This window comes from Dreissena polymorpha, chromosome 15, assembly GCF_020536995.1.
Source record: "Dreissena polymorpha isolate Duluth1 chromosome 15, UMN_Dpol_1.0, whole genome shotgun sequence".
Classification (NCBI taxonomy): domain Eukaryota; kingdom Metazoa; phylum Mollusca; class Bivalvia; order Myida; family Dreissenidae; genus Dreissena; species Dreissena polymorpha.
Window position 1 is genome coordinate 36,169,910 of NC_068369.1, and position 26,404 is coordinate 36,196,313.

The window sequence follows — 26,404 nt, forward strand, 5'->3', positions numbered from 1 at the left end:
CTTTTCCTTGGACTTAAACCAGTACTCGATCTCAATGAGGGAGGTCTAAAGATCAGTGGAGATAAAAGCCGTGACCCCCTGGTCGCTAGGCGGATACCGTATCCACTACGCCATGGAAATCTAAAAATACAAAACGATTAAATTAACACTCGTGCACGCACTAACTCACTCACGCACTCTCATCCAAGCATCCTTCATTTAAAACTACCTAAGTCTCGTTGGCACATTTGTAAGCTAATATTTAACGACGAAAGTATCATTTTTTTCAGATCATCCGGATGTAAACATGCTATTTCCGGTCGCACTTGCGCAGTGGTTCGTGTCCGTGTCACTGCTGTTTCAGTTGCTACACGTCGATGCACTCCGAACCATTACGGACGAAATTACGTTTAATGGTTATCGTGGCAAGGTAAAACCTTTTTTTAAGGGAGAACATTCTTAATTATCGTAACCAACAATTCATTGTCGTAGTCTCCCCTTCTATGATGACCTAGTGCATTAATCTCCACGTAGAGTTGTCGTTCCATGCTTTCACATACAATCTCTGCCTTCACAAGAAAATCCTTCCAAATCTGGAAGGATTTGATATTTTGTTTAAGAATTATATTATAAAAAGTACGGTAGTATTATTTTTTATAATTTAAAAATAGCGTATAAGTTATGTTCATAATACAAAATTATTACCTACATTAAAAAAGGTAAAAATAACAACGGTTATATTATTCTTCCACGTGGCTTGGCTATCATCACGTGGTTGGTTATGAAGGCAGGGGTTTAGCATCAGCTATGCTGGTTCCCGTCGAATGTCTGTGTGGATGTTGCTAGGGTATCACTGTGTACGAGTCATACTTTAAACCCCTGAATGATTTGTCTCCCGTATTATTAAATGGTTAACACTGAAATGACTAGTACAATACTTGCAAGATCTTGGGTGAATTTAGTACGCAAATAGTACTTATAGAAACAACAATCACAACAACAACAACAGCAACAACATTTGTTTATGAAATTTTCTTGACAGGTTCATGCCATATATGGAGGAAAATACACTTACACAGTCAAAATAGTTTTGATAAATTTCGTTATTATTATTTTGTTGTCTTTTTGTTGCTTTTTCGTTAAAATGTTGCTGTTTACAAATATGACAGTACCGCTTGGATACTTAAAAGCCACTAACATCTCAATATTGGTATTATGAGGTATATAAACTATTGCCATACAATTGACATGTTCTGACAGATAGAAACTAGTTAGCTGATAATTACTTCCTCATCCGCGCGTATATGTATGTTCGTTTTGGGGGTTAATGTAGCAAGCTCTACCATCCGCTTTCTTTTCAACTAAATAGAGGATATTTGATGGATTTGGTGGAATATCGATTACAATTCAAGAATGATCATATTCTTTTTTTAATTATCACTAATGAATAAAATCGATATTCCAACCAATTAAATAAAATGAATTTTATTTTATGCTTGCAAATTATTATTTTCGTATTTGAACTAGAAAATTACGCTAATATAATGACGTCACTACACCCAAAACAACGTCCTTTAAGAGTAAAACAGTGAAAACTTTCGATATTTTCACTGTTTTAATTCACTAATGTTCCTCTTTAAACCACCGGAAAGGATAAAATAATATCGTCTCTTCATAGTACCGAATAACTTTTCATTTGAATAAGCTTAACTCTAGATGATACTGCAATAAACATGTCATATCAATTAACTATAATAAGAGCTTTTTAAATTCATGCAAACCAGTAACATTAAACCAAAAACGACCTTAAAGGCGTTCTGCGTAAATCGAGTCTTCAGAAAAATGGCAGAAATCATGCGATATGTTTAGTGAATTTATTAGCATGAGTTATGAATAACATCGTCCCCAGAGGGAATAAACAACTTTGAAGCAAAATATTGGCTCAATTGTTTTGCTGACACCTCTCGATAATTTAAGATGATGATGAGACTCACAAGGGAGTAAATACGAGCCATCGGAACATTCGTAAAAAGGACTTGCCGAAATAATTGCCGGGGGATTGATTTGGTGAAAACAATGAGATATATATAAAATCGTATTTGAGGTAAAATACGCCTTGTACAACAACGAATATTACCACTGATACTGATGGTCCGTTTTATGCTTATATGAGCCTCGTTCTGGGGCATCTGGACCTAATGCATCATGTGCATAAAGTGTCGTCCCAGATAAGCCTGGAAGTCGACACAGGTTTTCGTATAGACTGGATTTTTGTGTAGAAGAGGAATTTGAATAAAAAATAAATAAAAGCGGAGACTGTCGTCTCTTATCAGCCTGTGCGAACTGCACAAGCATATCTATGATGACAATCAACGCACATGCATTAAGCCCGGGTTTCCCAAAACGAGGCTAATTAGGCTGCTGCAACTGAAATACTTGGCCAAGCAAAGTAACACAACAACAACAGCAACAACAACAGCAACGAAACAACACCTTTTGGTACCGCTGTATACAAAGCCTCTACATGTGCATACAATGCTTGTCCAACCTATAGCAACAAAACCGACGCAATACAAAGGCATCTCGCGTACAGATGTAACATTCTGAGATTAAATGTATGAACCCATTGTTACCAATCGAGGTAAAATTGTCGCCTTCGTTGTCTATGGCACAAACCCTTCAACATCTGCAGATTCACGTCAATCTACGAAACTCTCAAACTCAAATCCAATTGAAAACCTCTCTGGTTGTCCTCTTCAGTTACGAGTTATATTTGAATTCCCATGAGGCTCACAATTTTTTAACTCTTTCAGTGCTGGAACCGAATTTTGAAGGCCTTTGCAAACAGTTTGGATCCAGATGAGACGTCACAGAACCCGGCGTCTCATCAGGGTCCAAACTGTTTGCTATTCTGAAAGTATTCTTCGAAACAAAATCGAAGAAAATGCTAATTTTAGAAATTCAGCAGACGACATTTTAACAGACGACAAATTTCCCAGCATGCAAAGGCTTAACAGGCAGAGTGAGAAATTACTGGGATGAAATCCAATTACGATGCAAATTAATTCTACCGGGATTATCAAAGATCTGTAATTGACTTTAAATGTTTGATTTTATCAAATGTTCCAAACCAGCTGACATATTAATCACCTTTATTGTATCAAATACAAACAAAACGACACCCTTATGATGAAAAAGTAGAAGTATGTTTATTTTGAATGGTTGATAAATGGGATCGAATTCTGAATTATCGAAACGGTTCTTACCTTTTTGAATACACACACACACACATACGCACACACACATACGCACACACATACGCACACACACACAGGCACACACACACACACACACACACACACACACACACACACACACACACACACACACACACACACACACACACACACACACACACACACACACACACACACACACACACACACACACACACACACAACACACACACACACACACACACACACACACACACACACACACACACACACACACACACACACACACACACACACACACACACACACACACACACACACACACACACACACACACACACACACACACACACACACACACACACACACACACACACACACACTCACACACACACACACACACACACACACACACACACACACACACACACACACACACACACACACACACACACACACACACACACACACACACACACACACACACACACACACACACACATACTTGTAAAACCTTCCAACCGGGGAAATGTGTTCTAAACCTACCAACCGGGGACCACCATTTCCACATATTCTAGAAAGCTGAAAGTGATAAAGAACAAACAAGTTTCGAACCTAAAATACGATTTTGACATAAAAATTATGATAAATAGGGTAATAAATCAAAGAAAAATTTACATGCACACCGGGGAATTATGTGCGTACCAAATGAGGAACTGCGATGTGTGCCAACTGGGGAACGGTGTATACCAACAGGGGTACTAAGTGCGTACCAACTGTGGAACTTCAATGTGTACCAACAGGGGAATGGTGTATACGAACAGGGGAACTTAGAGCGTTCCAACTATGGCACTTCAACGTGTTCCAACTGGGAAACGGTGTATACCAACAGGGGTACTATGTGCGTACCAACCGTGGAACTTTAATGTGTGCCAACAGGGGATTTGTGTTAACCAAGAGAGGAACTTAAGCGCGCTATCACCATGGAACTTCAATAATGTCCAACGGGGAATTTGCGTTTACCAACAGGGGTAATTGTGTCTAATCATGGTACCGTTGTTAATAGGACAATGGCGTGCACGTTCATGGATAATATTTAAGTTAGTACAAAAATTGAAAAGAATATGTATGAAACAATATTTAAATTAAATATGTTTATCATATGACCTTATATAAGTAATACAAAAATGCCTTATTAGAGTGACTCAAATATTATTCACATCAAAATAAGCATAAGAGACATAACGCAAATCAAACAATACATTTATGACTTCATTAGCTATAAGCCGACTACAAGCATGCAAGTGCTGCATTATACCATAACAATCATGGTGCAATTAATCAACAAATGAATACAATTCGTTCTTAAAACTAAAAAAATAATTTTATTTTTTTTCAGGCTACGCTATTTGTCAAACCAAATGAAGAAGAGGGGGAGGCGGCTTATTTGTTTAATTCTATTTTTTCCATCAGAAAACAGCATTCACGATTTTCACGTACTATGAAGTTTTTTATCCTAAAAGTAGAACTGCCCATATGCATGTATATTGAGTAGTGTAAATTTACTTTGTCCTTACTCTGACATTATAAAATAACTCATGCATTTAATCCCCTGAAACAGGTAAACATCATAAAATTCATTCACACGCATGGCAACTTCCACTTCAATTAAATTGTCTTAAATACATTTATTGCATTTTCAAAAATAATAAAATCTGTAACTTTAAACAATCATGAACGTTTCACAACGAATGTGGCGAGGCCTGAGAAACTAAATATTTTAGTAAAGTAGCAAAACGACTTGATAACAATGCATTTTGATGCGCCAGTCTACGGCGGTAGGTCAATCTGAATAATGATCAGTATTTTTTGTTATAATATATGTATTCCAATTCTACAACTTTGATACCATTACACATCTGCTGTATTAAAAAATACAGTATGTATGCACTTGTTTGAGTAGAGAATGCCAAAAACGGGTTAACGTTAATAATGAACTTACATTTAATTCTACCTGTCGAAATAACAGATTATATTTTAAGGAAAATAGTCACTGGCAATCGCTTTGTTTTCCCTTGGAAACCAAACACCTTTTTCAAGATTTGAATTCACGTATTTTGTTCAAACTACCTTTATGTAAACCAACTTATGTACCTATTTTTTGCATAAAATATAATAGAAAGAGTGTATTTTAAGCACTGAAAAGTTATGCCGATGTGTCATCCATATATTATTGGTTGAAAACAATATAAAAAATATAAGTAATGTTGTTATACACGTATAATCATCGCTGACTTTGACAGCATTATCATTATATAAATACACTAATAATTAAATATGAACCAAAGCAAACACTTATCAAACACGTAGTTTAATATTATTTTAAATCACTTACATTATAGTATATATATACTTACTGGGGAGTGCACATGTGGATCAATTGTTAGACCCTTGTCGGAACCAACTTAAAAATAATATGTACCAACAGGAAAATTATAACAGTGTGACTCAATACTGAATATACAGCACCAAATCGAACAAGATCAATTTCGCATGCATGTCAAAACACTTAATTACATTCCAGATGGCAGATAACATGGTTAACATAATGATTAATCACTTAAAACAACCGACATTATAGCATCATATCGCAAAGTGTATAAACATGATTAATTATTAGCTTTGTTCATGCATTTACATATCACATATAAATATATGTTTCAAATATGTTTTGTTCTAGGTAATCTACAGCTTGTTCAAGTGTGTGTATATGAAGATTACTCGAAAAAACAAGTAAATAGCTTGTGTTAGAATGCATAAAAGAGGTCAGTCGCAAACGCGATAAATTGTTTTAACAATATCTTAGTCTGGGAAATGGGTATGTTAATTGATCTTTAACCATAAACGAGACAAAACAATAACTAAATCTGGCATCTTAGTAATTTTCATCGTCGTTGAATTATAAACTTCAATTAAAAACATGGGAAAAATGCATAACTCCTCGCGAATTTTTGTAGATCAATCAATTTTGATATGAAAAACATATAAACATACCAATTATATACACAAAGCAAATATGTGAATTGATAGTTAATGTGAATATCTACACGCAAAACAAATGCACAAAATCTGTGTAGGAAATTATTGTAATATTTAACAACTATTTAATCAATTCTAGTGCGATATTTACGCACTAATTTACATTTTGGTAAATTTTTACTTTAAAATAACTATTAAGTACTTAACTGCAAGTCAGACACCTGTCATTCAAAACAAATTTTGTAAAATTGACAAAATATTCATTTGTATTCTTCATATTGTAGCAGTAGTTAAGCAGTAGTTTTTTTATGTTATTTACATTTATCTTATTACATCTAAAAGTGTTTGTTTGTTGTGCTTGAACAAAATGTTTGTTTCCATTTATCCGACTGAATTTTTTTGTGCCTTCTCTGAATGTTTAGCCTTCTAGATTGATATGTTATCATGTTTGCTATATTCATTCATATTCACCAAGTTTAGGGTAAAAATAACTTGAATAGTGAGTAACTCGTAGAAACTCGTAATAGAAAGTACAAAGAAACACTCTTTGGCCGAACTATATACCAATCCTAATTTGTTCGGCGATATGATTACGAACAAATATCGTTTTTGACTGAACCGTATTAATAAAACATTCAAATACAATGAGCACACATATATCGTTTTCGAAAAGAGTATTGAACAAGAAACACAAAAAAATGTGGCAACTTCATCCTTTAACGTATTCTCCTAAACGTGCATTATATGTGTAATATTTTTTTAAGTTAAAAGTCCCCGTCGCTTTTTTGTTTGAATTAAATTTCTGCAAAAGTCTTTGACATTTTTCCAACTTCGGTAGTGAAGGTCATTCTCACTTTCAATACATGCAAGTATTTCTTTCTTCCCTGGTGATTTACCCATTATCAAAAAACGATCAAAGTGTCTGTGAACAGCTCCTTTTTCGTTTTCACTCCATTGCTTTTTGGCTGCTTGTTTTGTTCTCCTGGTATTTGAAGTACCCTTTTCTGTACATGGATAATAAAACACCATATGACGTTGGTAACTGCCACGTGTAAGATATTCATATTAAATATATATACTTCAGTACATTTTTTTATAGCAACATTACGACAAAAGCGTCCAGGTACTTACGGCACCTGATAATGACATCGATGTCACACGACAAATTTGGAAACATTATTTTGCCTAATGAATCAAACATTTACTTTTTTAAAGATTGGCTGAATACACCGACGTAGCATGTCATAACATATACCAGGTTGTTCCAAACATGTTATCAAAGTTCGAAAAAGTATACAATGAATATTTTTTACAGATACTAATAAGACAAAATGTATGCACGGTTAAATGAAAGGTATTGAACTTCTCTGGACAAATGTGTTGGAAGAAAAAAGAACTGATGAACGGACTGTGGTTCACGGTAAATCCTGTATGTATTGTGCGGTGGTGGGTATAAAATGAACTATCTTTTCTTACCCATGTCAGAATGTATCGTATAGCAAATATCGAGTAGACGCTATTGTTTTTTTGTCGTTAAGATAAAATATCAACCAATGTCCATTCTAAATTCTTTGTGTATATGAAGATTTTGAAAGACAAGTAGTTCATAGTCACTACAACTGGTAAGCAATATTTTATTCTTTTAAAATTCGCATAACGTGTGCTTTAACATGTTAATATAATGATCATTGAAGTACGTGTTATGTTAAGCACAAATACCAATTAGCATCACCCGGAATAAATATTGGCACAATATAATTTAAGGTAAAATTACGCCCATTTCACTGAAGACTAAACCAAACCAGAAAATTCGCCTTAGTAGCTTCGACATAGTGAAATATTACAAACCGTCTCATCGACTTCTTCCGTGTGTACGGATGTTGTTTGTCCTGGTTCCTGGCTGTCTGTAGATCTAGTAGTCATTGTGTTGCCTATTCAAAACAACAATAAAAATGGTATAACACATAATTTAGTCAGAGTTTAAAAGTTCGTTATTCATGAAACCATTTAGTACAACACATTGGCATTAATTCCTTGTACAACAATTACAATAATTTCATGATGTTCATAATATGTATTTAGGCATGTGTAGTAATAACAAAATCACTGTGAAACATACCCATTTTTGTTCCGTACATTTCTGAAAATGCAAAAAAACAAATACACATTATCAGACAGAACGCATTTCAAGTAGAGCTTGACGATGTTCAATGATAAACCATTTTAATTCACGGCTAAAAGGTATTTAACCAGAAAATACGCGTTAGTAAGGCGAAATTACGCCCATTTCACTGAAGACAAAACCAACCAGAAAATACGCCTTAGTAGCTTCGACCTTGCGAAATATTACAAACCGTCTCATTGACTTCTTCCGTGTGCATGGATGTTGTTTGTCCTGGTTCCTGGCTGTCTGTAGATCTAGTAGTCATTGTGTTGCCTATTCAAAACAACAATAAAAATTGGTATTACACATAATCTAGTCAGTGTTAGAAAGTTCGTTAGTTATGAAACCATTAAGTACAACGCATTTGTATTAATGCATGTGTAGTAATAACAAATCACTGTGAAACATACCCATTTTTTGCTCCGTGCATTTCTGACAATTCAAATAACAAATACACATTATCAGACAGACCGCATTTAAGTAGCGCTTGACGACGTTCAATGATTAAACATTTTAATTCACGGCAAAAAGATAGTTGAATATCTGTATTTAAAATGAATAACTCATGAATGAACATGAATGTTATCATAAAACTGATTGGATATATTTATAAAAATAATAAGTCAAAAGACATTTAAAGCTAATTTAAAATGTGATTAATATCAGTGATAAATCCATCAAAGATGACATCTTTACAATAGAATGTACCTTTCTCCATGGAAGTGTTGGTACTCCATAATCATATCAGAGTTCCTCGCCAATTGCAATGTCTCTGTCGGCGAAAGTGCATAGATGGGGAGTTTGGTTGACTTCAACTATTTTCATTACACAACTTTGTTTTGCGTCTCCATTTTCGGCATCATTTATCATTCGAACCTCATGAAATATATCGTTGGTTGCGTCAATGCTGAATAAGACATTTAAATAAACACTTCTGGTGATTTAAACTAAAATAACGCGCATGCCATATTTAATTATTATGGTGAAAAAACTTAAGATAATTCTTCTTCTAATGGCGTGATTTAAACGTTTGATGTGCAAAGTAAAGATAATTTGTAGTTACCAGCAAGATTTGTCTCTGTATTTAAAAAAGTAAATGAAGCTGCCTTGACCCTCCTTTTCATATTCCATTTCTAATTGCCGTGCATGTTTTACTCGTGTAATCAGATCCCCTTTGTATTCGAGAAGAAAGTCTCCTTTTTTAAAAGGCTTAGTGGCAAAGACTCCTTCGCCTGAAATATTTATATATGTAGACATTTTATATTAATAATCATTTTGGTCATATAATTGAAGGCTAGATATAGGCGCCAATAGTGTTTTATTCATAAATAATCAATACATGTTTATGCTTCTTCCATACTTCTGCCCAGTATTAAGCAACCCAATAGTCCATGTTTGTTTTGTTCTTTTTAAAGGAAAGGGGCTACGATGTTCTTTAATAATTTCTAAACGACTTTAAACATAACCATATACAAAAATATTTGTACCTATGACATCATTGACGGTTTTTACTTCAAAACCTGGTGGATCAACGTAATTCAGGCAGTACGTTCTTGCGAGACCAAGGGGACTTGAACCCTTTTGGCTACTAAATGTTAAAATGGAAATGTCGATGAGAAAGCAAACAAGAGCCGTCTGAAGATAGCGCGCTCGACTATTCAAGTGCTTGACAGTATAAAGTAAGTCACCATGGGGAAATTGTTCATATTCAATAAGGTCAAGGTACTTTAGTCATATTCTAACTGGAAGAGGACCATAATTGAAACATATTGATCCTATGTCAATGTCATGTAACTTGTGAATATGTTACTATGTCGTAATAAATAAGTTTGAACCAAACATATTGATCGCTTATGTTTTAAAGAAGTGGTACATTATAGACGATTCTGAGTTCAGGTTTCCACAAAACATATGTATTGAACATTTGTAAAGACATAAAACAAACTAATAAGATTGCATTTCAAGTTTGATAGCAATAGCTTGGGTTGGATGGTTGGACGGTCTTAATTAAAAAAAAATTGCTTTTTTTAACATGTTAAAAAAATAAGGAAAACAAAAACATTTTTTAGGGGGGGGGGGGATTTCTAGGGTGTTGCGTGTGGGATGGTTTGGGTGAAGTCCATTGTGATATATCAGGTAAGTGTTGTTTTGTCAATGTATGAATCAAATATGATCCTAAATAAAGAAGTCATGGCAATTTAATCAAAATTTATTAATTTCACCTTCAGATTCAAGGTCAAAGGTCAAGGTAAAATTCAACTTGTCAGGTGCAGTACCCTCATGATAGTAAGAAAGTATTTGAAGTTTGAAAGCCATAGCCTTGATACTTTAGAAGTAAAGTCGATGTAAACACAAAATTTAACAAAATATTCAAAGTTACTAAGTGGAAAAAGGGCCATAATTCTTACAAAATGTTGTTTACAGTAGTCTGCTCTTGTTTATAGATTGGGGTCATGTTGGTAAAGAAGTATGCAAAATATGAAAGCAATATGTCAAGGGACAAAGAAAATATTTAAGGTTGTACGCACACTTTAACACAGAATTATTAATAATATGCATATTCTAAGAGAAAAAAGGGGCCATAATTCTTACAAAATGCTTTTAACAGTTGTCTGCTATTGTTTATAGATTGGGGTCATGTTGGAAAAGAAGTGTGCAAAATATGAAACCTTATTTCAAGGGACAAAGAAAATATTTGAGGTGGTACGCAAACTTTAATAAAGATTTATCAATAATATGCATATTCTAAGTGGAAAAGGGGTCATAATGCTTACAAAATGCTTGTTACAGTTGTCTGCTCTTATTTATCGATTGGGGTTATGTTGGTAAAGAAGTATGCAAAATATAAAAGCAATATGTCAAGGGACATAGAAAGTATTTGCGGTGGTACGTAAACTTTAACAAAGATTTATAAATAATATGCATATTTTAAGTTGAAAAAGGGGCCATAATTCTTACAAAATGCTTCTTACAGTTGTCTGCTCTTGTTAATAGATTGGGGTCAAGTGGTAAAGTAGTATGCTAAATATAAAAGCAATATGTCAAGGGACATGGACAATATTTGAGGTGGTACGCAAACCAAAACATTCCAACGCTCACGCTAACGCTCACGCTAACGCCGACGCCGGGGTGAGTAGGATAGCTCCACTATATATATATATATATATATATATATATATATATATATATATATATATATATATATAACGAAAAACTGCCTAGAGCTCTACTTTGTTTAACGTATATTTATAAAATATATTCGTGAAATATGTACCGTAAAACAAGCTTTGTAATAAAATGATATTTATATAAATCGATCTTTAGAATTCGTCTTCCAGTATTACTTTAACGTTTACATAAAAACGCTTTTTACTAGTAATTGAAAGATGTAAACTTAATTAAAAAAACTTACCTTAGTTAAATGCGTTTGTTCGCTCGAAACTCCATTTTTCCAACTTACTTTCACTAAATGATATAAATACCGAGTGTATGAATTTTAAACAGCGCAACCGGGGAACTGTTATAAGCCTGGATACACACTCGATTGTAATTTGGTCAAGATTTGTGTATATTTTGTGCATGCCACAAACCCGCTAATCGGGGAAGGCGTTGGATTTCTAATTTAAATTGACAGTTTGGTATTTCATACACGTAGATTAGAGATTTTCGCCTAAAACCAACCGGGGAATTCCCCGGTTGGTAGGTGTTCCCCGGTTTGTTGGTGTGTATTCATACGATTTTCCCCGGTTGGTAGGTTTTACAAACTCACGCACACACACACACACACACACACACACACACACACACACACACACACACACACACACACACACACACACACACACACACACACCACACACACACACACACACACACACACACACACACACACACACACACACACACACACACACACACACACACACACACACACACACACACACACACACATATATATATATATATATATATATATATATATATATATATATATATATATATATATATATATATATATATATATATGTATATATATATATATATATATATATATACACTATAAGTTACCAATAACAGCAGGTACAAAATTCAACAACACAACACCAACAACATAGCTGGTTTTTTTTCATTCTAATGGACATAATATACTTCAGAAGACTTGGTTCTCTATATGTATTAAAATGTATGTATGAACATATACTTATTAAAATATATGTATGAAAATGTATGTTGAAAATATCATTTGTGCGATGGCACTTGACCCTTAATTAATCGGCGTAGAATGAGAGTTGAGTCATTGTCTTTTCTGATCTAAGTTGTTTTGTCTGGTCGGATCGTGTAAAATATATAGTTTTTCACACAAGAACAGCAAATGATGCCATACAAATTTATGTTGAAAATATCATTTGTGCGATGGCACTTGACCCTTTATTTATCGGCGTAGAAATGAGAGTTGAGTCATTGTCTTTTCTGATCTAAGTTGTTTTGTCTGGTCGGATCGTGTATAATATACAGTTTTCCAAACAAGAACAGCAAATTATAATAATATATATGTGCTGCTAAATTTACCCAATCGATACTTATTTACGTCACTATTGCTGGCATCAATATACATTATAAAATACGTCACTAATCAAAGCTCGGCGGCCTCATAATTCCGTTTTAATCGGTTGATGACAAGAATGGCCAAACAAGAAATACTTAAGTATGGCTTATTATTTGCAATTACGTATCTTTATATACAGTATCAAAGATGAATACTGCAATATATCACGTGGAGGTTGTAATTTCGGAAAAGATATGTTATTGGTCAGAATATATTCTCATTGTGCTTTTATATGTGTGGTATATCTCATTATATTTATGCAATGTTTGATCATTAAAGTAGTATCATAACTCTTCATATTCTCACGTGATGGTCCCTAATATGGAAACGGAATCAGAACGCAAAGCGTTTGACACATTTCTTTAAGAACCGGTTAAGTTGGCGGCCTCAGTATAAAATTCCGTCCAAATTAAGCAGGACGACCATGCATTGTGTTTTGAAAGCAACATCCTAAAACGTTAGGAGCAGTTTAATAAGGACAAAGCTTATGTGTGTGACCATATGGTGTAATTGTTATTAAATGCAATAATTCGCCCGTGCTATATGAATAGTTGACTTCAATTAAATATTAAATTCGTTTTATTTTACAACTGTGAAATCTTAATAAACTTCGTTTTAGATCGGAAACTTAACATTCGTCTATTATCGCAGCTGTACAAGTCACATTGTTTCCTTTTGTGAAATCCTGATTAATTTCGTTTTAGATCGGAAACTAAACAATCGGCGTTTATCGCAATCGTACATGTTACATTTTTATCATATGTTCATGCCTTATTCCTTTTACAGGCATGTTTATCATAATTATTAATCTCCCTCCTTTTTCGACGACTTTTAACAAATGAGTGATTAGTGGCTTTTTCATAAAAAAATTAAGAGTAAATATTCCTACAATTGTATAGATAAACATGATTTTTATTGTCTTTTAAGCCTACTTAACTAATTACTTTATTTTTCCCCAGGTCAAATCTTTATAGGGATAATACACGTTTTCAAGGGCATGATCGCAGCACGAGGGCAGGAACGGATTTTTCGAGCTCCGCAGATTATCATGTCCGAGAAATGTGTATTTTCGCTATTGTTGCATAAACAAATCACACAAACCAAAATAGATTAAAATATCAAAACAATATCGTCGTTCGATTGCTTTAGTGCTCTAACTACCGTTTTCATTTTTTTTGGGGAAAGCGCATTTAAAGGTTGATCCTTAATTTTCTCACTCTTTAATATTTATGCACGTATTTGGACAACAATATACCGGAGTGTTTATCTGCAAACGGAGAATATGAATATAATTAAATATTTACTTTGGTAAATTTTATGTTAAATTATATGTTAATGGTATTTGCAATTTTATGTATGGCAATTGATAGGCTAATCTGAGCGTACATTCTTCTTTGCTCTAAGTCCCGGAGATGGTGTAGTACAGCATTCACCCGTTTGTAAAAATGTGGGAGATAGAGCAAAATGGAATAAAAACACTTCTTCTGTGACGACTGAAACTTGAGAATCCGATTACGTCATATTAAATATCTCGCTCTTACGAACTCAGCACAATAGAAAAAAAATGAAAAAAATGGATATAGACACTATGGCAATAAAGCGACGATATGTCTTGTTCATTTGACATCGACACAATAATTCGATTATTTCATATGACGTCATACGGTTCAAGGTTGTGTTTTACATATGCCTCACTCGGTCATCATCAGAAATAAAGAATCATTTTGGAATGTACAGGTTGTGACGGATAAATATATCGCCAGAATAAGTCATTGGTTTCATAGATGTTTATTTTGTATAGGTCAACCTTATTTCGTTCCAACTAAATTTTCTAAACATTAATACTGCCAAAATATTGTCACTGGAGTATTTCAAGCATACATCAGGAACGTTGAAGGTACATAAACACTTACATTTATAGCATAGTCTTTTGAAAGTGTTGAGTAAATAACCCCAACGTCATTGACGTTGCCAATAAATAAAGCTGTTGTCAAGAGAGTGCAGATGGTTTAATTTGAAAAGTTGATTGAAATATTCATTGCCTTCATCATCGAATGTATGAGGAAACTGGTGCTTATTAAGTTCCTCATTTAGACTGGTGTTTCATCTGGATATGCTGGAAGTATATATATATATATATATATATATATATATATATATATATATATATATATATATATATATATATATATATATATGTGTGTGTGTGTCTGGGCCATAACTTTATTATACATGATGCGATTTCAAAATGAAAAGCATGAAATACATGAGCACTATACCATACTGGGGCGCAAGCCTCAAATCAAACGTATAGTCCCGTATAGACTACTTCATAAATGTAAAGAGAGAATTGAATTTAACAAAGCGAACTTCCACATTTTAGTATTCAGGTTTAAGGTCCATTTTATACGTGGTCCAATAAGAGTGTACATGTTATATATGGGCCGTGCTCTGTGAAAAGGGGGTTCAATTTGTGCGTAAATTTTTTGTCTCATATTAGCCTCTTTCACGGAGCACGGCTTATATGTATTATATTATTGATGTTAACTTGTTTGCATATATTGTTTCCCAGGCAAGACCCGATAATGTTCCCGTGACATTTTAGAGTACATATGAAATTGCACACTACCTTTCAAAATCTTAGCCTAAGCATTAAACATGTTCAAAATTTAATACATTAAGATGATACATATCTGTATAGAGAGTAAAGGTATCTACGAATCTTGAGTTCATCGGTATTAATTTTGTGTATGCATTTAATACATAGAAGATCTAATAACGTATGGATATTCATCAAATCATGGAAATGGTACAATTCATATGCATTCCTCTATTTAACAATATTACACATTTCTTGGGAAAAGAGATCTCATAATAGAAAATAAAGCACACACTGCATATCAATTTCTTGCATCACTTTCTGGTATATAATCTCAACAATTATGCGTTCAAACAATCGTACCTACGTTTTAAAAAATATGTAAATTTCCGGATATGTCCATATGACCCCCATTTAAAGACATAGTGTCTTTCTCCAATGGATAAAACACTATTTTTCATTCAATTTCTAAAATTGTTGCCAACATGCCTCTGAAATTTATATAAATCGCATTAAGTTTACAACAACTTAAAGATGTTCTTCTTTAATCGAATCACCGGATGAAGTCAGTAATAATTCACCGTGTAAGCGAATGCATCAGCGAATGTTTATACTTATGTTGTTTCCGGGCGGAATAATGATCTTACGTGTACAAAATTAGTCTCAATAGCTTTGCACATACTTCAGATTTTCAATGCGAGTTGAATTCACAACAGAGTCACGCGACTCGTAAGCGCTTGTTATAAATATTAATTATCTCCCTTTACAAAAGCAGTTCCCGGTATTACATCGGAAGCGAACAAATATACTGAATAGATTATCCTTTCGGTTCATAGTTTTGAATTTGTTCATTATTTGTTATTATTATATTATCTTAAAATATAAAGAATTTCAATCGGTTTTGACATTTATTGAAGAACGACAATACCACAACATTGATATCTTCCTGATAAAGACGGGGTAACCACGTGATATTCAAGATGGTGGCGTCCATGCCGAGCCAAGTATTTTCTGCCGTTAATACCCTTTATTACTTGTATTAATTTTCTAAATGAAGCTCACTTCCCAACCATATCAGCAAGAAAGTTACTAGAGTTTTTTTCGTATTAATATTCGCTCTACAACTCGACTTTACTCGCTGCGAAGTTAATTCGCAGGTTGACGTAATTATAGCTCAACTAAGAAAATTGGCGAGGAGTGAAGTGGATATATACAAGAATTTTAACACGAAATACACTCTATTCACCTTTTTACGGAAATGGCTGTAAAGTGAATAAGTAAAAAGTAAATACAATTAATAAAGGGCCTAAAACGGCGAAAATGAACTGTCTTGGCATAGTTGTCGCCATCTTGACTACCACGTGATTAACCACTTTTTGATATAAATGTGTCTGGCATATTTTTTATATCAGGTCAACAGGGTTTATATCATTCAATGTTTGAAGATAGGTCATCTTACTCGGTATCAACGTTAAACTCATATTTCATATGCTAGTTTAAGACTGCGAGAAAACAACATTAACACTGAAATCGAATATGCTTTATTTGACGAATGAAATATCACACACATTCGCTTGGTCTGTTTAATTGCCAAGAGGCTAATACGTTTGTTCACAATTATGTTAGAACTCACATGTGGTCATCTTAACATTTGTAAATTCAAAGCTCAATCAGCCTGACATCGATGTACCCTTGTATAAGTCTTAATAAACTGTCTGTTTTGTTCTATTTATCATTCGATGGAGCACTTACTATAACGCCGTGACACATACAACTATTGAAATAGCTCTGTTATTGTAAGCTTCTGTTTCCCATATGCGACATCAACAAAGGTCGAGATGAAGTATTTACAAATTACGTTTTAGGGCTCGAATGAAATAATGAATATCAGTGAACAAGCCTCGGGCAAAAAAAAAGCATTAATTAAACGTAAATATTTAAACTTTCTTGCTTATTTTCAATTACTATGTCCGGTCGTTTGAGGTCATGATAAACACTTTTTAGGGAGAACATATCCAAAGCATTTAGTCTAAGTATAATTTAATGTAACTTAAAAACACACTATTTTAAAACCTGGCTCAGACTTTTTCGATTAAGGAAACGATTTTAAAGCGAGTAGATGCGAATTTAGTTTAAGATTGTTTTCTTGCAATCTCAAACCAACAAGTAAATATGACCGAGCAATGTAAAAAACAATGAATTAACAATATGTATATGGAACCATTTAACAAATAGTGTTTACTTCAGATTTAATATGTGTTTGTTGAAAATATGTTGTATATTAGTTTATACAATGTCATATAGGCGTATATCAATATTTTTTTGTAAAATGAAAGTAGTTTCCTTTTGTAAAAAATAAGAAGTCGAAAAGTTTTAAGCGTGAGTTTGTATTTTGTTTTAAATTCGATATAGAGTTTATCCTAACGATTCGGTAATTTCCCAAATAGACACGGATCCCGGAAATATATGTTTATTATGTCTGAATAAAAATTTAATATAGCGTTATAAAGATATGAAGTATAGGATTTTAACTTTAGTTCTACTGTACATGTATAATTTTTGTTAAAGTGGAGTAACATACGTTTGTGTTAAAGAAACTATACATTAAATAGGAATGTGTTTTACTAGCTATAATACTTTATAATAATAATACATGTTAGAATGTTATTTTTTATTATAACACATATGTGTTTTATTTTATTTCAATATATAGTTCATAATGAAAATGTCGTTTATATAACACTTTTAATACTATTTAAATGTCATGTACATCACACTTGTATCGATGCCATGCAATTGAGACAAACATTTGTGATCGTGTATTTCGTTATTTGCAAACATCAATACATACAGGCATTACCTATACAATACCGATCTCCACGCAGAGTTCCCATTCCTTTCTCTCACAAACAATCTCTGCCATCACAAGCAAATCCTACTAGATTTTCTAGGATTTAATTTCTCGTTGTTTAAGTATTATATTATGAAAAGTAGTATGATTGTATATTATATTTTGAAAATTGTGTATAAGTTAAGTTTTATTATAAAAAAACTTAATTTAAAAAAAGTAAAATAACAACGGTTTAATTATTGTACAGCGTGGTTAGGCTTTCATCACGTTGTTGTAAATGAAAGCAGGGTGGATCCACCTATGCTAGTTCCAGTCGAATCTCTGCGCGGAGTTTGATATAATTCACAATATATGTCCCAATTTCAACATCTAGGCGATATGCGAATCAGACCCAACATGAAACGAACTCATTCGCTAAATTATGCAATAATTTCTTAATTGATGGTGACATCGTCAGAAAAATCTGTAGTAATTCTTGGCATATGCTAGATATAATTGCAGCATTTGCCTAAGCGTCATATTTATGTTAATTAACAAAAAACCACATTGTGTTGGGTGGTGACATATATACGACATGTGAGTTCCGTATCGTGTCTGTACGACTTACAGTGTACGTTCTTCTTTAAAGGATTCTTTAAATATAATGTCTTGAACAGAAAAGAAGGAAATACACAGTTGTACCGCAAGTACTTGGAAGAGGCTAACAAGAAACATATATATTTGTGTTTAGGTTCAGTATGTGATATAGATTTATCTTTAGCTATGCATGTGTTTATATTTGAACATTGCAATGCACCTGTTACATAGTATGTATGTTAAAGAAATATAACAGACACGATTTGAAGAACGCTGACCAGATTTGATTTAACTGAGAAAACTAAAAACTAAAAAAAGTCTTTAGAATATGTGTAATCTAGTCACATGGTATTACCTAAACTTAGATAACAACAACCATTTATTGAATAACCGTCCCATACTTAAGCTGTCCAAATCTCGAAACGTTTCGTCGTTGGCTTCAGATGCAATTTAACAAAAAAAAACGATACTATCTCACAATCGATTAAATTAAATTTAATTTTCTGGCGTGTTGTTAATTATTAAGTTGCACTTTTACTTGCTCATTGTACTGGAAAATATTTCCCCGTAGTTTTGAAGATATCACATTAGCTTGTAAATGTAAGATTATTGTCTTATAATGATAGACTTGTTAACAGACTCGTACAATTATGCGATCTTCTTATGCAGAGGGCTTGTCTAATAATAGTGTTACGTGGTATAAATTGGCAAATACATGTTCTGGCATTGTCGTCGCCATCTTGATTTCCTTTTGATACTCACATTTTTATAAAGAAATCCAATTGGGATGTGTTTATTTATATTGATTCAATGTAATTTATAGCTAAGGACTGTTGATATGAACAAGACTCGTGAACCAATTGAAGCAACTTATTGGCGGCAAGCAAATCGTTTTTAGCGTCAAATTGTTGCAGTTATCATAAAGCAGGCAATCAAGTTTAATTCTGTAATGTAAACATTTTGCAAAATATATAAGTGGGCAGACAAACATACAGTTTTATTCTAATAATGACTATATTGCATTACAACTGCTTTTACACAGTCGGATATAAAGGTCAAAACGAGTGATGTTCCTTGCGTTAGAAGTATCTCTTGTATCACAGACAGATCTGTATCAATGCTAATGTTTCCTGATAATTGGTTCTTAAAAATATATATAAGGAGTAACACGCAATTATTTGCGGATTTGTCGAAGGTAATTGATAGGGGTAAAAGAGATTCAATCAACTAGGTTTGGAGTTAAGTTTATCCTTGGAATATATGAATGTGCATGAAAGCAACAATGTGTTAATGTGCTTGTTGGATATGTTGAGCAGAGGACAGTAAACTATACTATGGAAATTTATTGAACACATCGAGTGTGGGACCGCGCCCAAGTATTGGTTCTTGTTTTCTTTCGGCGTAGCTGTTTAACCCAGCTTTTCAACTTAAATTACCTTTCTCAACCGCCTATAAAATGTTCGGAAACTTTCCCTACAGTAGTCCCGAATGAATACATACGAGTTTGGCTGATATGAGAGAAACCCACAAGAACACTGGTCACATAACTGCGTCTTTGTGCAGCGTATATGGCGTAACATTATGCAGTGTAAATAACTCCGGTCTGCTCTCTGCATGTTCATACGACACACAGATACAAAAGTTTACCTTGTTACAGGTACGCATTTAATTCCATATCGCAGACTTTCAGGGGAAGTCAGTGCGGACAATCGATAAGCACTTTATATTGATAACACAGTAAGTTTTGCTCTCTTTTTAAAAAAAAATCGGGAATGAAATGCATAGTAAGAAAAAAGAACCGAAATAAAATTGTGTCATAATAAGAGGAAAATCGTTAATTTATTTTGACCACACATGCCATTTTGTTACGTTGGCGGTCAGCCTGTCTGGCAATCGTTCCTTTAAGCCAGAATAGGCTACCGACATATTCCAGTGTGATATTTATAACACAGTCTGACTTCAATTTTCACAGTGAGATTTTCAAAGACCCTCATCATGCAAAAATCGTCTTATGCCATATGCGGTTAGACTAGCTCAGGCTGTGTAATTGCGCAGGCTGGATTTGAGCTACGCTGGCCCCCTACATAGTAAGATACATTTTCGCTTTACACGGTAAAAGTGTGAGTTGAAAACGTGGAAGGAAAACTGCGTCTTACTCAAATGATAAATTAACGTATTTATATATGTAAATCGATGGCATAATAAGACTTGTCAGGACACATATGATGTAACGTATTATAGTTTTTAGCTCCAAACACTATTGTGTGGTATGCATATACGTTCAATTTATAACCAAGTTACGTACATGAGACGATATTGAATAAGTCATTTTTTTCTCATTTCGAGAAAACGGGATTTGAAAATATGGATTCGAATAACTTTTTTGTGTAATAGCTACAGCTTTAAAATTTGGCATATGTATTCAAACTACGATTAGCTTTAGGCAGGTAAATTTTCATGAATATACGTCTTTTTAGTAGCCAATTATAGTTGTTTATATTTTTGTTTAGAGTGCAGAAATTTACGAAATATAAGATTTTATATAATGCCAGACACCTGTAAGAAGTTACGGGGTTTTGATCTTAAAAAATCCAGGTGTTTTCATTGAGTAACATATTTTGTAAACCCGAATAACACCACCAAAAAACTCACAAAGTTCACCAAAACATTTATGGATTAATTTAAGCAAAGGTAACTCCTTGCAAAAAACCACATTTATCAGCACCAAGCCCGTTAGCTGATCATTGGTTGCTTTATACAATCATCTCGTGTCCAGCAGTCGTGTGAGTATCATCAGTTTTACTTTGGTCAGTAACTTTGTCATTTTCAAGGAAAAGTTTCTTGGCTTTGTAGTATTGACTTTCGATTGGACTCATGTATTCAAACATACTGGTAAGATCGCGTTTTTTTAAAGAAGTAACTGGCTGTTTTCTGAGCAGGGGTGCTAATGGCAACACTGCTGTGGGAACTGAATTCCTCGTCGGTGGCCTGCCATAAATAGTAACTGTACGGTATGACACATCGGAAAACGAAAGTCTCAGATCAACATCCATAGGTCGGTGTTTTTCATATCGAAGACACTTCACCTTTGTAAAGGGTATATTGCTGAATTTCAATGACTGTGTTGGTTTTAGGTAGTCATTATAGTGCTTTTTGGTCATTTAAATGATATTGAAATCGGCTTTATGTCGAACAGTCGTCATGGCTCTAATTAGGGAAACTGGACTGTACACTTCACACACTTTGAGTACCTTTTCAATGCCACTATGGACGTTGTCAACTTCCTGTATTTCAGAATCCCCGGGACAGCAGAACTTTTGGACAATTTCTTCAACATCCCTGGTGTTCATGAACAATTTCAAAGCTAGTGTCATCGCACTTTTGCGATTCTGGGGAACACATGAATCTGACCACAATGTGATTTTGTTAACATTTGGATGTTTGTCCTTAATTGAATATAGTACTGCTATAAGTCCACTTGCGATCTCATTTGCCCCTCTTCCGGCATCAGCCTCCGTCCATATAACATTATAGCAAGACCTGTCCTTTAAACAATGAGCCGTTAAATTATATACAGACAACTTTCTATTATGGAAAAAGTTTTTCACCTCTGCCCTGGGTAGGGAAATAATATTTTTTAAGTCAAAACACACTGTAACTTGGCGATTATCTGAGCGCTTTGACACGATCTTTTTCTCGTTATGCATGAGATTCATTACGATCTTTTATGTGGTCAATATATTTTGGATTCTCCACGCTTTTAGTGTTCATTTTTTGTATTTCACAATTATCACACCTATCCTTTTTAGATTTTTTAAATAAAATGTTAAATTCCTTGTTAAATATACATGTATTCCTGTATTGGCTATTCTTTAATGGCGTGAAGCCTTCAGCATTACATTTGTCTATGTACAATTCATACATTGCATTGAAAGACAAGGTAGCATCTAAATATACAACTGAGCTGTTTGCGTGACAGTAATGTGACGGTCGTCTTTGAAACGACTGTATATGTGTTCTAATAAAATCACGTTGCGGTATTCGGTTTGTTGTTTTACGTCCTCTCATATCTTGGTAATTTCCTTCACCTTTGAAATCTTTTCATGCAAATTCCTGACTCTACATTCATCAACTCGTATCACCCCAAAGTACAATTCTTTACACACTCTAAACTTTTCATTGTCTTTTAACAGATAATATGTGTATGTATACTTTCTTCTGGAATTTGTTTTATTTGTGTCATTACTTCGTCTTTCAGTTGTATTTGCAAAGAACACATACTTTTTATCATCAGTAAGTGACCTAAACTCTTTGTGTATTTTATCTGCTGATTCTTTCGGAATTACCTTACTACATTTAAATCGGCACTTTCCATCGCAATCTTTGTTTAATTTAATTTTTTCCCTCTGTACAATCACACTTTTACAAGTTGAATATTTTTGCCCAGATTGTCTTTTAAACTTCTTTTCATTCTTTGCCCAAGACATAGGATCTCTTTTACGTTTTCTACCCGTGGTTAACTGTTTTCTGGTAAAATGTGTTCATGGTTCATAGCATTATCACCTACTTCTATTTGGCTTTCATCTGTTAGCAGGTTGGCTAGCAGTGACATTATTATCAGCATTCACATTCTCCTTGTCGATAATAGTATTCACATTATTATTGCTTCGAATTAGTTATGTTTGTTTTTCAGCCACAAAGCGGTCTTCGTTAGCACTTATGCTATGTACAATGTTTTGATGGTCTTCAGTAATAAATTCCACTGTAGAATTATCTTCATGCCCATTTACATTCACGTTTTCGATATCCTTGTCAGTAAAGACATTATTTTGAAGTGGCTCAATTTCTTGGTCAATCACAAAGTGTTCATTATTGACATTTATGTTAGGACTAATGTTTTGATCACTATCAATATCAAAGTTATCCGTAAAAAGCGAACTAGGAGCATTGTTTGTGTCATAAATATGCACTGTTAAGTCATTACTCTTGTCGGCGAACAGTTCGTCATTGTCTAAATGCTCTTTAGGATCACTTGCATACTCGTCTAAAAGACGTAGCGTATCAAACAGGTTAAATCTGCTCATACTTGAAGTTCATGAATATGAACACTTGTCTTAAAGAAAATGTCGCTTACACGTCTGTTAAATTCCCTTCTATTGACTGACGGACATAAAGATATATGCATTGAAAATAATGTTCCAACGATGTTGCTTAAAATGGTCGCACAATGAACTATTTGTAATTGTACATTACAGGCATCCAAACTGTTCAATGATTTTCGATTACAAATGCATTTAAGTGTTTCTGGTGATATGCTTGTAAAGATTACATACAGTTTTTCTAGTTTTGAACAATCAACAAGAACTTCGAAGTCTTGGTCACATAAGTTGGAGCAGCCTGATTCATCAACCACTTTAAGATTTGTTGAACAATGAATAAAACAAAGCGTCGAAAGCGGGGCCTCGGCTATTGAGCCAGTACAAAATCTAATTCAAATGTTTTAATCTACCAGATAGAGTACGGCAATAATAGTTTTTCCACGATTCTGGAATGCTTCTTAATCGACTTGAATGCAGTTGAATCAACGCGAACACAATGGTTGAACTGTATATTTTTCCAAACCTTTGACGAGTTGTTTACAATGTTGTAGAACAGAGCGTTGCCCCTGCAGATTACTGTAAAATTTCATAGATTTCCAGGTGCAAGAACACGGTCTATAGTATTCAACAGGCAGATCGCATATCGAACACCTGTCAAACAGATTGTTGGTGTTGTTAGCAATTTATTTTAACTTAATTGAGAGGGAAAAATGAGTTTCAATACTTATTTATCCTAATCAATTTTCCAGTTTAAAATTGTTTTCCGAAATCAATATACATATATAATATATATGCCTAACTGACATTCAAATGAATTCAAAGTATAATGTATTTTGTGAAATCATTTTAGATGTAAAAGAGCGTAGTGGATTGATTTATTAGGCCTATAGTTATTTAAATCGAATGCTTAAATGTCTTATCTATAAACTATAAAAAAATAAAATTCGGAATTTGTTAGTATATAGAATCATTTAAGACGAACGTTCATATTAGAATAAATTGTGGATTGTATAAAAATATGTATGTGTGCAGTACATTTCATTTACAGTCAATTTATACTAGCCTTTAAATAATCTGTCCGAACTTTTTATCCGATTATCAGATGTAATTTAAATTCGGACGTTAATTCTTTATCAATTTAACGACAAAGATGCTTATTATTGTTAAACAATTACGAACACACAAAAGGTTTATATATTTCGAAATGAATACACACTTGATAATACTTACATAATTAATAAAACGGCTCATTTCATTTTGTATCGTTTCCAGTAAAATACAAACTTGAAGCGGCATGTAAACAAAGCTGACCGGCACACGTGGTCGATATGGTGAAATTTCAATGGCTATCGACTTACGGGATTTTGGAATTGAAAAATTTAAACGTTTAGTAACTTACGGTGTTTTAGAACTGTCAAATAAGGCATTTGCGGACTATATATACGCACGTAAACGGTATCATTAGAAATATGGCAAAAAATTTACTTACGGGAGTCTGGGATTGAAGCGACTTAATGTTCTTATTGACTTCAAAGTCAACAGTGCAAATACACACATCAAAGAACTTTTTAACAATTAATAGTAATACACAAATAGTGGGGACCTTTCGTCTACAATAAAACAATACATCAGTTCCTGTACACATTATTACCGAAATAAGATTGCACTAAAAATGTTTATAGTAGTAAGTGTGATATTTTAAACGTCTTTCACAAGGTTTTCACAATATGTTGTAATATAGTTTTGTCATTTTAGTAATCAGTTATAATAAAAATAAAAATAATGAGGTCTATGACAAGCATGTAATGATTAAAGTTATCCATAGTATTGCTATCATACTAGAATAAAAACGTATCGTTTTTATAACTTCTGTTTCTACATAATATCATTAATATGTGTATGTATTATGTTACTGCTTATTCTTTTCAAAACTCATGGCTACATTTAGTGTTGTTTTTGCAACGAAACTACGTTGAAGGGTAGCAAATGTAATACATGCTCTATTTTCCAAGAATATAAATATGTATGGATAAACGGATTCATTCTAAGGTTTAGCCACTATCTGCTTAAGAAAGTTCCGCCTTTGAAATGTCTATAAATTAAAAGAAACTGCCAACGCAAATCCATATTGAAATCCTTTCTCGACAATACGGACAATTACAAAACCCCACGAGACTAATCATCCGTTGTGTAATGGTTCAAATGTCTCGTTATGAATTCCCTGAATATTTAAGTTGCCGAAAATATTTTATTTG

The 26,404-nt window shown here is 33.6% G+C and overlaps 1 protein-coding gene and 1 long non-coding RNA gene across 2 annotated transcripts in view; one reads left to right on the forward strand and one right to left on the reverse strand.

The window, feature by feature from the left end:
- Positions 1-279: 279 nt before the first annotated feature.
- Positions 280-26,404, forward strand: part of LOC127860763 (uncharacterized) — a 101,448-nt gene continuing 75,323 nt past the window's right edge. Inside the window, exon 1 of the mRNA XM_052399041.1 lies at positions 280-409. Within this exon, the coding sequence (XP_052255001.1) occupies positions 287-409 (123 nt within the window). The 5' untranslated portion in view covers positions 280-286. The remainder of the gene's footprint in view (positions 410-26,404) is intronic.
- Positions 5,406-10,192, reverse strand: LOC127860764 (uncharacterized). Its single transcript, XR_008039921.1, has 7 exons — positions 9,906-10,192; positions 9,482-9,650; positions 9,127-9,325; positions 8,609-8,691; positions 8,374-8,394; positions 8,103-8,185; positions 5,406-7,258 (listed from the first exon to the last, which is right to left on the reverse strand). It is a non-coding gene; the product is annotated as an uncharacterized LOC127860764 (long non-coding RNA).